This window comes from Haemorhous mexicanus, chromosome 17 (genome assembly GCF_027477595.1).
Source record: "Haemorhous mexicanus isolate bHaeMex1 chromosome 17, bHaeMex1.pri, whole genome shotgun sequence".
Classification (NCBI taxonomy): Eukaryota; Metazoa; Chordata; class Aves; order Passeriformes; family Fringillidae; genus Haemorhous; species Haemorhous mexicanus.
In genome coordinates this window covers 16,313,231-16,329,000 of record NC_082357.1, presented here as the reverse complement: position 1 = coordinate 16,329,000, position 15,770 = coordinate 16,313,231, and the positions used below count along the sequence as shown (strand labels likewise).

The 15,770-nt window shown below is 50.7% G+C and overlaps 1 protein-coding gene across 6 annotated transcripts in view; it reads right to left on the bottom strand.

Moving 5' to 3' along the window:
- USP31 (ubiquitin specific peptidase 31) overlaps window positions 1–15,770 on the bottom strand; it is a 29,784-nt gene that overhangs the window by 13,377 nt on the left and 637 nt on the right. For 4 of the 6 annotated variants that reach the window (XR_009488679.1, XR_009488678.1, XM_059862156.1 and 1 more), the window contains exons 2-9: window positions 5,342–5,479; window positions 4,818–4,906; window positions 3,843–3,935; window positions 2,620–2,755; window positions 1,961–2,105; window positions 1,014–1,197; window positions 394–505; window positions 109–203 (exon numbers count right to left, since the gene is read on the bottom strand). Coding sequence is in view for 4 of the 6 variants with exons in the window: in XM_059862156.1 (XP_059718139.1) it covers window positions 109–203; window positions 394–505; window positions 1,014–1,197; window positions 1,961–2,105; window positions 2,620–2,755; window positions 3,843–3,935; window positions 4,818–4,906; window positions 5,342–5,479 (992 nt within the window). In the remaining 2 variants the exon portion in view is untranslated. Of the gene's footprint in view, window positions 1–108; window positions 204–393; window positions 506–1,013; window positions 1,198–1,960; window positions 2,106–2,619; window positions 2,756–3,842; window positions 3,936–4,817; window positions 4,907–5,341; window positions 5,480–8,654; window positions 8,944–9,464; window positions 15,706–15,770 lie in introns of those variants that run through there. The other 2 variants (XM_059862159.1, XM_059862158.1) reach the window with 2 other exon arrangements.

The following is a 15,770-nucleotide window of genomic DNA, read 5'->3' as shown; positions in this document are numbered from 1 at the left end:
ACACATCCACACCAGGACTGTTCATCTCTGCATGGTAATCACCGAGCCCCCAGCTAACACACCTCTCCCCACTCCTGGGAAGCACCCAGCAGCCGAGGGCCAGCTCACCTTTCCACTGTTGGGTGGCAGAGGGGTCGCTCCTCCTGAGGTAGCAAGTATGTTATGCCCACAACGCTGACCACTCGCAAGCTGAACGGGCAAACCTGCAACACAGAGAGCAGAGACCACCTCAGGGCCTCCAACCCAGCCTGCCCCTGGCTGACAAGCACTTCACCTAGAACACGTCTGACATGACAAAGCAAATCTACAAGGTCTCAAACATGCCTGTGCCAATGAGCTGACAGAGGGCTGAGCAATGGAACCTGTGCATCCAACAGCTCACACCTGTCTCACCTGCAAGCAGGCTGCAGGCCGCAGGAAATACTGCATCTTCTCCAGTATTTCCTTCTGCAGAATATCCCAAGCAATTGTTTTTTCCAAGTGCAACACAAAGGGCAAACCAAACCTATGGGAAGGAGAAGCATTTGAGGAACAGTTAAAAGATTATTCTGCTCAGCAATCTGAATCCCAAACTACATGGGAGAACTTCCTGTGAAGTTCTGTGAGGCTTCAGAGGCTGAGGCAGTTCTCAGTCTCCAGTTGATACAAATGCCTTTGCCATGGTTGTTTCTCACTTCTCTCCCTCCCCCCATTTTCACTCCAATTAAAAATTCCCACCCATAACAGGGTCTGCTCGAACATTCTGCTCTCAAACCAGACAAAGGTGGTGCATCCTCTCAAATGGGCTGCATTTGTTTCTCTGCAGTAATGCAATACTTGAAGCTCACCAAAATTAGAAATATTTTGCTGCACCCATTAATGCTTTTTGATCACTACGTTCTTTAGCACCTGATGGGGGCTAGAGATGGAAGCTGCTGCTCCTCCACCTGGAGCCTGCACTACAGGACAGTAAAATCCAGGTCAGTTTAGGAAACAGCCAGAGGAGTAACTCCAGCCATGCTGCTGCCAGTCACCTTTTGCTCTGCTGTCCAGTGCACGCTCTGTTACACACCAGCAAGACAATCTTGTCATTTGCTGCTAGTTTGGGACAGGACTGTTCCAGTTTTCCAGACTTCACCATTCCTTGAGAGTAAGCTATTGTTCGGGAGTGCTCAGTGCCACATTTCAAGTTATTCAGGTTATTGTTCACATGTATTCCTGAAAAATTAGGAGAAAGGAAACATTTCATTAGGTCATTTGCCTTTAGTGCCCTGGTGCCCCCCTCAAGAAGCCCTCCTTGGGCTCCAGAGGAGCAGGTCAGTATAGAATCGGGAGCATTTTCATCACTTGGACAAAGGCTTCAAAGAGCAACTTCCTTTCACAGTGACTGTTTCTTTAGAGAAGGACATTATATGCAAGTGCTCCCCATCTGATATTTCAGAGCAGGCTGTACAAGCACTCTCAGCTTTTACTGCCCACAAGAAACACTAAAGTGCCAAAAACCCAACTCGCTACTTTCAATAATAAAATTTGCCTTTGATTACACTCCATCTGCCCAGGATACCATGATTACCTTTCACTGAGGGGCCATGCAGAGGCCAAGGAGTTTGAGCTTGGAAAGAGAAAGTGTTTGTTCATTCCTGAGACTGTTTATTCATCACTAGCAATCTGATTTTAAATAACACAATTTCAGTGGCTTCATCTGGTCCCTAGCAGGCCTTTAAATAAAGCCTGACAAGAGATTTCACATTAAGCCAGCCTGGCCTGCAGCATCAGCCCTGAGAAGAGGCAGAAAGGAGTGTACAACACTGCTTGATAACCTCCCAGCTGACAACACTATTAAATCTTCCAGAATGAGCCTGGACAAAGTCAGAGCTGAAATCAATACACTAGAACACCAACAGCTTGTGGGACTCATTCTTTTCCCACACAAACCTCCCTCACTGTCACCCGAGGTGGGCATTAAGAGCTACTGACTCACCTCTCTGACTGAGGATGCCCTCAGGCCTGAAGATCTCTGGGGTCTCAAAGGCAAAAATGCAGTCGCTCTCGTGGATGGCGTCCAAGTCGTCGGTGTCGCAGAAGGAGCGATGGAACCCGTCGTAGTACATCTCTGTCAGCACGATCTGCAGGCACCAGGAGCAAACCAGAACCCATCAAACCACCCACGGTTCCAGCTCAGTGCCCCATCTCTCAGCTGGGATTTTCCTGCTAAGAGATGGCCCTGCCCAAGACATCCTGTCATCAGCCAGGAGCCAGGAACAGGGAAAAGGACAGCCATAAACGAGAAGCTGAGGTAAAAGCAACATATGGAGAGGTTTTGGTGGAATTCAACAGCTTTCCTGAAGCTCTTCCTACAGAGGAATTCACTGTAGGTGCCCAGTGATTGCCTCACTGCCAGCATACACTCCATGGGGTCCGGCAGGTCTGCACACTGCACTGAGGGCTATTCCAACACCACTAGCATTCAAACAGCCAGCGCACAGAGAAAAGCATGATCCAGACTTCCACCACTCCCTTGCTTCCCTGTTCGACCATGGGCAGCCAATTTTGATTCCTATACATGCAACAAGGGACAAAAGCCTCCCCTGTCCCTCCCACGGCAGGGAGGGCACGCAGGTGAGCAGCCCAGCCCCTTACCTGCTCCGTGGGTATCTTGGTTTCCGAGGAGACAGCCTCCCGCAGCCTGGCCACGGTTCCGGAGATGGGCACGGCCACCCCGATGCGCATGCAGTGCGAGCACTTGCCCTGGTACACCACGGTGACATAGAGGGGCCTGTGGAGAGCATGGCAGCACTGCCAGGCTGGGCTCAGCACCTCTGGGCACTGCCCGAGCAGCCTCAGCCCAGCCTGGGCACATCCAGGCTGCCCACCACGTACAGGGCCCTCCTGAGTGTCCGGATCCACCTCACACTGCAGCTGCACTCAGCTGCAGCCCAACAAGGGGGCTTGATTACAGACTCCTTTCCTACTATGTGGCCTGGTGTTACCTGCTCCCACAAGCAGAACATCTCAAAAGGGCCCACAAAGTTAAAACCAAAATCATCTATGAGAAGGCAATCAGTTTTCCAGCAGGGATCCAGTAAGGAAGCTTGGGACAGTCAGTATAAGACAGCACCCTGAAGTGCTTGGAGAGCTGCTACTGGGAACAGGCTGCCTCTCAGCCCTCAATGCTGCCTCCCACAGCAGCCAGCAGCACTACTGGGGAGAGGAGAGGGAGGGGACACCTTCCCTGGACAGCCCACTCAGCCTCCACCCAGTGGTGAAGCCGGGATTTCCAGAGCAAATGTGGCAGCAATGTCTAATCTGCCCTAACATCACTCTGTTCCATTGCTTCTGGAACCTACACAAGTTTTCTGGATGCAAACACCAGGTGAAGGAGTTTGTTTATACTATGGGTAGTTTTGCTGTGCATCTCTATCTTCACTTTGAATGTTTTATCTGGATTTTGTTCCTCCCCTGAAGTTCTTTATTTGCATCAGCTGTCTTTCAAAAAAGCAAAATATTTTGCAGGAAAGATTTTAACTTCAATTTTTTTAATTAGAGTGATCAGTGAGGCTGTTCTCAAAAACAAAGTGTTTCATCCTTTTCCCTTTTTAAATTTTAAAATGCTATAAATCAAGTGAACAGCAAAATATTTTGGTTATTTGAAGGAAAGACTTTTTCTCCCAAAATTAATTCTATAGGAAGGACAAGCCTTTCAAGTAAAAGCCTCAATTTTCCATTTTACCTAAAAAGCAAAACATTAAATCCCCATACGGTCCTATCTATGGTTTTTAATGACTTATCAGAAATTTTGCTGGTGTTGTCTTCCTGCAGCAGCAAATGAAGGAACAGGACATGCAGGGGAAAGAGCTGCGTACCGAGTGTGCGGCAGGGGGATCGGCAGCGAGATGCACAGGAAGGGGTCAAAGGTGTTGCTCTGCTTCTGGCAATGAGGGCACGTCAGGGAGGACCTGGGACAACAGGGATGACAGGGCACAGTTACATCTCACCTCACTGGCAATGTATAAACCATCAAATCCCATATTCACCACCAGCAGATCTAACGGGAAACCCTGGAAGGGTTTTGTCTTTGGAAAGAGGTGAAGTGACAGGACAGGGACAGAGACAGTCAGCACTGGGGTGCACACAGCCCTTAACAGGAAAAGCTCCAGACAAGAGCCCATTCTCATTCTCCAGAATTCCATTCTCATTCAGAGCCAATCTGCACCTTACAATGGCTTTGTGTCTTAGGCCAGGCTTAAGGTTTCGCCTTTGCAAAGGAAAAGTTGGCAAATACTGGGGAGGAAGCCCAGCAATTTAATTCTTACAGCAGTACAGGCACAAGTCATCAAGGAATACTGGTGATTCAGCTGTTCTCTTCCAATAGCTCTGAAACTAGAAAGTGCTCTTCCCAGAAAGAAGGGAAACTCAAGGGAAAGCCCTGAAAGAACAGTGATAACTCAGAATTCCCAAGTGCCAGATGGGAAGCATTCTGCACACACTGGGGGATCCCTAACTCCCAGGCATCTCTAGATCCTGCCATGGGCTCTTCCCCCTGACAGTCAGGGGGAGCCCCATAGCACTAGGCTTTCCTGAGCCTTTGCCCATGAAGCACTGACTCACTCTCAGGATGCACAGAACAGGTGTAGTGGTACATACTGCAGATTTACACAGAATATACCAGTTTTGAAGCAGTTAAATTCTCTCTTTCCTGTAGAGCAAGGTCTTAGTTCAGCAGGAACTCAGAAGCAGTTGTCAACACCATGACACCAGTCCCAACTGTCCCCACCAGTGTCAGTTTAGAATTATACTGGGGTCACCAATACATTCAACAAATTTACAAAATGCCATACCTGTACTGGGCTTGAAAGAGTTCCTGCACAAAAGTGCTACTGATGGGAAAGGCTGGGCCCTCAAGCAGCACATCATCCTCCAGTGGTGGCTAAAAGAGAGAACAAACCCTTGAGGCACACCCAGGTGTGGGGGGAGCACCAAGCAGGTGGCTCCAGAACCCCAGTCAAATTTTACTTTCCTTAGCCAAAATCACTAGAAAAATGCCACAAGCATTTTTAACTACCAAGCATGCTCTGCTCCAAGGGGTGGGCCTGCAGGAAAGTGAGGTGGGCAGGGCAGCCCCAGGAAGGGCACAGGGCTCACACCTGACAGGGTCTGGCAGCCCCCAGTAACACCTCCTAGCTACTGCAGAGCCACTCAAACACAACTGCCCCAGGCAGCACTCGCCAGGGATTAGTGGAACATCCCAGGGCACAAACAAACATTATTTTAACCCAAGCTTCTGTTCCATCTGAACTACTGAAGCTGAGAAGCCAATGGGGAGAACTACTCTAACAGGAAAGCCCCCAGCAGAAGCCCTCACCTTGAGGGGAGGCATGCCAGTGGAATTCACCACGTTGTTCAAATCCTCGTGGACTCTGTCGAGCAGCCAAAGCAGGAACTCCTGGGCATCGTGCTGGGCGTTGCCGCGGTACTGCATCGCGTTCTTGGACACGATGTTCTGCGGGGAGAAGAGACAGTGCAGCTCATGCACAGCTGAGGCCACTCCAGCACACCTACCCTGCCTCAGACACCTGACACTGCTGCCCTCACCAAGCCTTCTGGTTGCTCCAGCTGAAGCAAAACAACAATTTAGTCTCCTAATGCCCACACACTCTCTGTCTTGCTCATTGCAGTTTTGGTGAGGTCACACATTTCCCAAAAACTTGATGCAGGCGTTCAGTGCTAATCTAGGCCTACAGTTCCAGGACTCAGCCAGGATCAGGACAGCTAAATCACAGATGCTTCTACAGTCTGATCATCATCATGCAGGTAGAGCAAAATTACTTCCCATCAGCACCCTGTCAAGCACAGGAGTAGTACAGGCCACCATGGAATTTTTTCTGCTGGGTATCAAGACTGCACTATGCATAACTCACTCATCCTAAACACTATCTTCTATTGCCATCCCAGCCAGGGAGGTGCAGCTTTCCCTGGGCACAAGGAACCAAAGCAACCAATGCTGGAGCAGCACCTGTCCCATGCTGTGCTGCACCTACATCCCTGGCACACCTGCGGAGAAAAAAACTGTTCACACAGGACTCTGACTTAGTGAGCAGGGTCCCCAAGAGGGGCAGTGGCAGAGCAGAGGCCAGACAGCACCTGCAGGGCAGGAATGGGTGGGAAGGCTGCAGAGCCCAGGCCAAGCAGGCTGCACATGTGCCTCGTGCCAGAGCTCCTCCACTCCTCTAATCAGAGTCTGCAACAGATTTGAGAAATGAGGTTGGGCTGCTCGCTTTATCCCTCTGAAAATAGGGTCACCAGGGAGGGGGGTGGTGATGGAAGAGGCAGGAAAGGACTGATAAATATACCCTCTATGCTCTATAATCTGTCCACTGTCTCAAGTCTGCAAAATAACGGGAAACAGAAATAATCTGCTCTCATTACATATGTGCAGGCCTTCTGACAGCAGATTTACTGCCCTTGCTGTGCAGGGACCAGCACTCTCCCACATAAAATATGTGCACACAGCTTGAGCCATGGGAATGGTCCCTAGTGCCACACTGGTGTGACCCCAGCACCTCTGCTTGGTGTCCAATGTAACCTTCAGCTTGGGATCCTGCTGCAAATCTTTTCATGGGGGACGGAAATTTGAAGCAGACCATGGGCACTTGAAGATTAATGGAGACCAAACAGCCTTCTCTGCTCCTAAGTCCTGTTAAGCAGCACAAAATCCAGTGGCAGAAAAAAAAATGATAAAATATGATCCATAAAATGTATCTAGAAAGGTCTCTTCAGGTACCAGCCTGATACCTCTTGCCCTCCTTCAGCAGAAAGATGAGCTGAATGCACCCAGACAATGATGCAGGGAAGAATGTAAGGCATACACGTGGAGACCTGCTTTGCAAACATTAACTTTGTTCAAAAAAACCTGCACTGAAAATTAAATTTAGCCCTTAAATTACTGTGTCAAGTTTCAAACTGAAAATCAATCACTAACACGTGACGCTGAGATTGTAGTCCAGTCCCGTGGTTAGCTCACTGCATGTCTCCAGAACATGCTCTACAGTAACACACCTGAGTTGTAACAGGTGTACCCACCCCTCCCAACCCACCGTGCCCAGCTCAGAGCCAAGGGATCACGTCCCTGACCCCCACCGAGGGAGGGGGCTCCAACAGCACTGCAGGTCACAGCACAGCCAGGCTCATTCTCAGTGAGCTGACCACAGAGAGCCAAGGGAAGGAAGTGCTGAGCCACCAGCCGTGTCCCCACGGGGGTGGCCCCTCTGTGCCAAGACAGGAACAGTGTGATGGGAGCAGGCCCTGATGCTCTCTCTCCCACCAGCCAGAGCCAGCAGTCTCATCTGGTGTCCTCTGTCCCAGCCAGCCTAGCCAGCAGGCACTGTCACTGCACTTCAAGGGCCCATCCAGGCACAGCTGACGATAAAAAGCTCCTGGCACTGCTGGCAGGAAGCAAATCCAGTATTTCAAGTGAAAAGGGGACATGGAGGGGTTCTGTACAGAAGCATAAGGACTTTGGGAATCCAGGCTAGCATTTGTTACTGCCTCTTCCCCAGAGGCACACGCAGTCCAGAGCCTCCCTGGCTTTTGCTGATGTGTGTCCCTGAGATGCAGCGTGCCCAGAGAGCAGCCAGCCTGTACCAATCCCAAGCACTGTGAACCCAGGGATGCACAGCAGTCACGTGCCCTGCTCTGTATCTGTGCCACTGCTCGGCTCAGCAGCATCTCCATGATAATTGCTCCGGTTTCCTCAACACTCCTGCAGCCTGAGTGGACTGAGGATAAAGAGCTGCCTGTGGAGACACATCACAAGATGTTGGAAGTGATTCAGGAAGCACTACAAAATATCAGATGCAACTTCCTCGCGAGAGGCTCTGCTAAACAAACACTCCAGCACCAGCAGCGTGTTCCCAGCGCCACTCACAGCTCCTGCCAGCACGGCTACAAGTGGGTCCGTGACTGCTGCTCCAGGGAATGCTGTGTGTGTGCCCTCCTCCCAGCCTGTGTCAGGGGCTGAGGCAGCAAGCCCAGACATGCAGGGGGTGGGGGACACAATGGACACACAGTCAGAACAGTCAGTGCTGAGGGACGTGATCAAATCTGAGAGAGACAGAGGTGCTGACCCAAATAAACCAGTTAACAACTGAGACAAATACCAGGAACTCGGATAGGGCAGCCCCCGGCCTGGTGGGTCAGCACCAAACACAGCCCCACACATCTCCCTGCTCCCTGGTGGGCTGAGGGCAGCAGACAGAACAGCATGGGGGTCCCCAAGCCCTCAGCAATAGACAGGGCTGTACAGCAGCTGTACAGGCTGTCCCCACAGCCCTGTGCTGTGGTGGGGGACTGCAGCCCCTCAGCAGCCAGACTGGCCATTCCTGAACAGCTCCAGGAACGTTTGACAGGCAAAATAGACAAATGAGCAAGAACCTCATCACTGAGCACTGGCCAGCCAGCACCTCTCCATATTTACTTTCCAAGCCTGCCCTTCCAGCCCAGCAGAAGGTTTTCTTGCCCTTGCCATAACCCTAAACTTTCACCCCTCTTTTGCTCATCACTTAAGACAACACCTAATTTTGTTGGCCCTACAGTAATGCAACAGCAACTGCAACTGGATTCAGATACAGAGTTAGGAAGCAAATGCTCTAAAAACACATGAAAACCACCACACTTACCAACCCCCAGGAGCCGTTAATCCTGTAAGCAGAGCTGGCACATCTGACCAGCTTCAGTCCAGCACCACAGGGTGTTAAGAATGACTCTGGAACAATTCTGGTGCAGCTGGTTCAGTTATGAGGCACCAGGAGTGGGCATGAACGCTGACACTGCCTCCCAACACCTTCCTCAATGCACAGCACCTCCAGCCCTCTCCTCAGCTCAGGCCTTGTGAGCCTGGCAGGTGGGTGGATCCTCCATTCCACGAGATGTGCATGCAGTGGTACACAGACACCCTGAGTGAAGTGGCTCCATCCAAAGAGATAAGGGGGAAAATCAAAATTTCCCATCAAGCCCACTTATGTACCCCTAATGCAAGCACCCTACAACCTTATCAGCCCCTGCCTCTCCGTGAAGCAGATCTACAGCAAAGACACATTATCATTTTTACCAGGCCACTGAAAGTTTAATAATAATTCATCTACTGTAGCAAATAGATGCAATAAATAGATCAAAACTGAGTTGAACTACTGGCCTCTTCTTTGCTGCTATTATTGTTCCAGATCACAAAGACAAGTAGAGGAAAAATGCCAGTCTGCTACTTTCCAGTGTGGCCCTGCTAGGAAGCAACTGTGGAAGGATTCTGCACATGAGCAGATAAAGTCAGCTCAGTAGAGACCTGACCCAATGACAGACATGAGCAGGAGAGAAAGGCTATTTTTTAATCTTCTGTTCAACAGTGAGGTATGCTCAAGCACGTTATTTCTCTTGTTCAAGCCCACAGCCACAGCTTTGTGTTTGAGTAAGTTCTACAGCAGACAACCACACACCTGAATTGCTCTGCTCACACACAGACAGCTCTTTCCCCTCTCTGGAGATGTTCTTTTCTGGGGAGACCAGTACCCAACCAGCAGCATGGTTCAGGCCCCAGGGCTCAGGAAGGGAGCTCCTCCATTCTGGGGCAGAAGAGATCACTGTGGACTTGGTCTTAGCACAGGCATCAAACAGGGAAAAGGGAGCTTTGATGACAGGAGGTCTGTCACAGCGGCCAGGGCAGAATAAAACACTCCACCCTTGTCCTCTGGGCAGCCAGAGGCACCAGGGCTCTGGAGGCAGAGCCCCAGGGGACGTGGCAGCTCCATGTCACAGTCCTGCCCTGCGCAATGCAGAGGGGAACAAGCACAGCCCTTATGAGAATACTTCAGGAAGCAAAGCCACGAGGAGCACTACAGGAGCAGCACAGCAGCACCAGAGGGACTCTCCACCACGTTTAACAAGCCCAGACAAGAAGCATCACCGCACCAGCCCCTGCCTAACTCCTCTCATGCCAGCAGCTGCTCTCACCCTTCCGTGCTGAGCCTGTTGATCCTCATTAAGCACCTTCCTTCAGTGCATAAGGAGAGAGGGAAGTTTGCCCAGATGATGCTGTCCAGGGCTGCCGAGGGTGCACGGCCACAGAGGCAGGATGTGGGTGCTGCATTCCCCAGCTGGCACACTGCTCTCCAGGCCCTTCCCAGGAGGGCAGCTCTTGCTGCCAGGAGGCACTGCCAGGAGCCAGTGCTGGCTGCCAGGGGACTTCACCCTTACAAAGAGCAGAAATCCCAAATTGTTCAGCAAGAACTTGTTTTCCTGCTACACTAGTAGAGCAACTGGTGGGATTGAAAAGAAAAACAGACTGAGGAGCAGGAGAATGCCACAAATGTGAAGCAGCCCAGTGAAGGACTATCAGTATATGCTGGCACCGAGGGCAGACAGGAAGGCTGGGCTCAGCAGCCCAAGGAGCTCGTCCTCCAGCTGCACACCTGCACCTCTCCTGCTCTCTCCAGGCTCTGCTTCAGGTCCCAAGTTGGACACAGAAACTGGGATGGGGGGATCCCATCATTACCACTCTGAGAAGCCTCCCCTTGCACATCATGACAAACATTCACTTCAGTGACACAGCCGTATGCAAACAAGTTCATTAGCAGTGCTTTGCTCAAACGGCAGGGAGAATGAGTTCACTCCACTGAAGTGTGGCCATGTACAAAGCACAGGGCAGCACAGATCCAATTAAGCTGCCTGGGAACATGCATCCCCCTCACAGCTTCCACGGGCTGCCAGGCACCACACAGTTCTCACACTTTCACCGTGCGTCACTTTGCACAAGCAGCATGGAAATAAAAACCTGGAAGCTCAGAAGACAGAGAACACATTTTGGCAATGATGTACATTTGCCCTCCAGCCTCACAGAGGGTCCTGCCAACCCCCATGGCCACCCGCCAGTGGAGCAGCAGAGCTGTTCCACGCTGGGGTCTCTTCTCCTGCCTCAGCCAACCCTCTGCTCTGGAAAGGAGCACCCACAGCACATTTCTGCTGCCCCCTCTAGCAGAACCCCCTCGGCAAAGCACATCCGACCTCTGGACTCTGCTGCTCAGCCTCGCCTCCCCAGCCTCGTGCTGCACTCACTCGGATCAAAGTTTGAAGCATTACACAGAAATTCCCAGAAAGCATTTGGATTTCACAGGTAAGTCAGACAGCTGCCTTAAGGCAAGCAGATCTGCTGCAGGAAACCCTTCCCAAGGGGTTTAGGAGTATGTGTGTAGAAAGAGACTAAAGCAATTGTAAGGAAAAATAGGCAAGAAAATAAGCAAAACAAAACAAATCACACATGCAATAACAGACTTACATCTTATTGATAATGAACATTTAAAAATAAAAAAAGGTGTAATGTGGCAGGACTGCCAGACCTTTGTGATCCCAGTGAACCACATTTCTGTGACATCAAGAGCCATCAGAAAAATGATGTAGAAAATTTGTAACTTGCTTTTTGTTTCAAGGAGCGTTTCAATGCCAACTCCCAGAGCAGCCCTGGGACAAATCTCCTCAGTTCAGTCCAGGTGCTCACCACTGGAAGCACCTGGACTGAACTGCAACAAGCACTTCAACACCCCATATTACCTAACCCACTCAAAGCCTCTTCAGAGCAACACAGAAACTGAAGCACCAGGAACCAAGAGCCAAGCTACCAGAAGGGAAGGGTGAAGGGTCTCACTTTTATTCTTTCATGTCCCTTTCTTCCATCCCTGTGTGCAGAGGGAGGACAGTTTCTGCAGAAATATCTTAGGAATAAGCAATTGACCCTATCCAGAATAAAATAACTGATCCTGTGCTAGGCAGAGAGCAAGACAATTAAATCCAATGCAGGAGATCACATCTGACACATCACTGGCCCATGAGCAAGGCACAAGGGCTCTGGTGAGCAGAAGGGCCTGGGGCTGACAGCTCGGTGAGCAGGACCAAAGGCTCCCGACAGCCACACTGCCCCAGCAGCCCCCAGTGAGAGCTGCTCTCACTGCACCTTCAACAGGAGGCAAAGATCTGACCATGTCAACACTTCCAGGAGCTCCTTCAGAATTCAGGAGTGAGTTAGTGATTAACTCCCAAACGAGTGCCCAACACAGCCGGCACATTGCTTGTCCCAAAGTGAGAAATTTGCACCAAATGCATTCCCAAAACACCTTGAAATGAGTTTCAAACAGCTACCTGGAAATCTCACACCAAACAGAAGTTTAAAAATAAAAAAATCAAAAAGGAAGCAGCACTTTTAACCTGGCACAGTAATCCCTGCTCTACCAACAGGTTCAGATCCAATTCTGACAATCCAACCCAACTGAGTTATGGTGACTGGGCTGTATTTGCTGAACAGGCTGCAGGTCACAGCCAAGGCCACCTTCTTGTAGGACGAGAATGCAATCCCAGCTCTGGTGTGCAAAGGGTCTTGTAAAACATTGGCATGCTTCGGTGGTCAACTGAAGAGCCTCAGAGAAAGCCTCAAAACAGTAAGAGCCTCATCATCCACAGAAGACCCACACTCCACACAAGGCAGAGGATTTGCAGAAGAACATAATTTTTCAAGCCCAATTAGTTTAAATCAAAATCCTTCCCACTGACGACCCCCACCACCTCCGAGTGCTGCAATACAAAGGGCACTCTTGTCCTCCCTGTCTGACACTCCCAGGAACTTTGCAGGCAGGACGGGACAGCTCCCTGCAAAAAAACAAGCCCGAAACCCTGCTTATACAATAGATGTTTGTCACCATTGTCACCCCATCACAAAGGGGAAAGAGGAAGCACAAGCTGCAATATCGGCCCCTGTTATGAAAGCAGCAGCTTTGTTTGGGCAGGAGAACAAAACCCACTGAGCAATCGGAAGAGAAGGCTTGTTAAAGCAAACAGCAAAGGAGCACAGGACCAGCGGGAGAGTCATCCTCAGCAGAGACACCCAGAACTACCAGCTCTGCCACGGTGCTCCCGTTCTGTTCCCAAGCCAGGAACCAAACCCTTCTGCTTCCACCACTCAGTCCAGTCCTAAGAGACCTCTTCCTACCCCTTCAGCCTTCTACAACTTTGCCCTGCTCTGTCAGCACCCCTGACCTCCCCTCTCTGTGCACAAGCTCTCTACCAGGCTCTCTCCTCAACCTGCAACTACAAGATGAACCATTTATCACAAACCAGTTGTTTGAACAGCATTTTCCTTAGTTTCAGCAGCTGCATCATTCAGAGTCCCATGATATGGGTCATTTCCTGAAGACCAACTTAAAAAGAGAGAAAACACTACCAAGGAAAACCAGCTGAGGGTAAAAAGCATGCCAAAAATCATCCCTTCAAAGGCCCCTGTCCACAAGGACTCTAAGACATGCTTCCTTGAAAATAATTTCCTCTCTTCCAAGACAGAAACCTATAGATGTAAAAATGAGCAAAAAAAATAAGAATCATCCTTTGTCCTAAAATACATTTAGTACCTGCAGAGAAGTATTTAGGAATCAGCAAGTGCCTTTGCTCCGTTACATTTGCTGCCAAAAGAGGAAAAATAGCAAACAAAACAACACATGGATCTGAAAGCATGCTGAATAAAGAGTCTTTTGCCTATCAAACAAATATTACTCTCAGTGGCTATTACTGTTGGAGGGAAAGCCCAAAATTATCCTGTGAAAACACTTTACACCCTTAAATACAATTACATCAAGGGAGATCAGGAATGTTCCACCCTCTAAGCAGAACAAGCTGGGGGGATGCTTTCCTTGTTTTGGGGAGAAGCAGTAGTTTCCAGAATGAAAATACTGATCTTTGCCTTTCTCCAATCTAAGCCCACTGTTTACATTTGTAAATTATGTGCACAAATCTGCTGCTGAGAAAAAGTTTAATTAAAAACTGAATTTAATAGCAGTTTCAGGCAACTTAACAGTATTTAGAAACATTAATTTCATATTAGAAGTAATTGACCTCTATAAGGGAACAGCACTTGACACAATGACACAGTCCTGCAGCAGGACCCATGCTGCTGGCACCGTGCAGTGCTGAACTGGATCAACTGGGACCAGATTCCCTCCAGCAAGAGGCTTTTCAAAACCTCCAGGGACCTGGCAGGTAGGAGATGGATAGGCTCCAGCTCCATCCACAAACAGAACAGCGCTGGCTTACCGTCAGCAGTGCCTGCAAACAGCAAAGCTCTGCTCTCAACACCCGCGGAACACGGCCTTAATTCAATCCCTGGCCCTGATGCTCTTCCTCCTGCTGTCACTCGTATCCCAGCCCTGCTCCCAGCCTGCCTGAACAGCAGAGCCTGGCCTAGAAAGAGAGCTGCTCCCCTTCTATCAGCTCCACTGCTGAAGACACTCCTGCTTCCACAACCGTTTTTCCCGCTATTACTCAGGAGAAATCCACAATTTCTTCTCCTGCCACACCACCTCAGGAGCAGTGACAGGTCAAGGTGAGTGGCCTGTGGTGCTGTCAAGACTGGACTCAGAGAGTGATCGGCTTTCCAAGCGCTGCCCCATAAAAACCTCTGAAAAGACCAGAGCCACACACGGTCCTTGTGGCAGGCGTCCTGAGAGAAGGCAAACAGCCAGGGGCTCCAGGGAATACCCCCTGCAGGACAGGTGGGTGCAGCTGCCTCAAAAGGAACAGGAGAAGCAAAGAGAAGAGAGGGAAGAGTGCTGGCCATCCAAATGACTGAGGGTGCCAAAGGCCACTGCCGCCTCAGAGAACCCTCTAGGACACCCCACCATCCAGCAGGCACCAAGGGAGAGCTGACTTTGGGAACCAGTCTCCACCTGCTCTGCACCCCAACGGAACTGCACACAGAGGACTCAAGACTGTGTCAATGTTCTACTTTTTTCATGCATTTGAGCATCTCCTCTGCAAGTCACTCTGCAAGAAAAATACCCCTAAAAGTGGTAGAGACACTCCCCTAAGTGTCTCTAAGTTGACCGTGTGGAGGCTACCACCCACGCTCTGATTCTCTCACACAGCCAGAGACTCTTCTGTGCCAGGAATAATACCTCTCCCTGTTCCAGGAGGCAAAGCAGGCCTAGGGCACTTTTAAAACAGTTGTGCCTGATTTCATCCAAAGCCACGGCAGGGTGTTTTTACGCCACAGCGCAAGGACCAAGCCCTGTGCTCCAACAGCTCCTAGGGCAGGTGCGAGGCCCAGGCAGGGGCTGTTGGACTGAACCAACACCGCAGGGCCAAACACCAGCGAGTCCGAGCAAGAGAGGACAAGCAGGTACTCCTGAAACACACTCCCCAAATCAGCCCCGACTCACAAGTTCTTGGTTAGCAGACTATGAGGCACACTTCTCAACAGCCTCCTTCCTTGCACGCGCACAACTCCCAAACAACAGTTAGTTGCAACCTCCCTAATGGTAGCTCAGTAGAGGAATTAAACAGTAAAATGGGTATTTTCACTGATAAAAACCATCCAGAGCCATCAGCCAGCACCAAACACCATGAGCAAAGAGCACGGCGGCATGCCCAGGGTGCTGCCGTGCATGCCCAGCGCTGTCACTCGAGCAGGGTCTGCTGCTCTGGGAGGATGCTGGGAGCAGGCACAGCACTCCAGGGCCACCGGCAGGCAGCTGGCAGGGCCAGAGGGCTCTTCCCACGGCGTGGCTGCTCGGACCAGCGGCAAGATAGATACCCACCACGGCTGCTGACCGGGACAGCCTGCGGTGCCGGTGTGATGCTGACGCGTCGTGTCACGTTTGGACCTGTTGTGAGCCACGGCAGCACCGGCTGAGCCCCGAGCCCCGCCACCTCCGCACCGCGGGCACCGGCCCTCCGCGGCTGCTCCCGGCGGCCTGGCGCTCGCTCCTCCC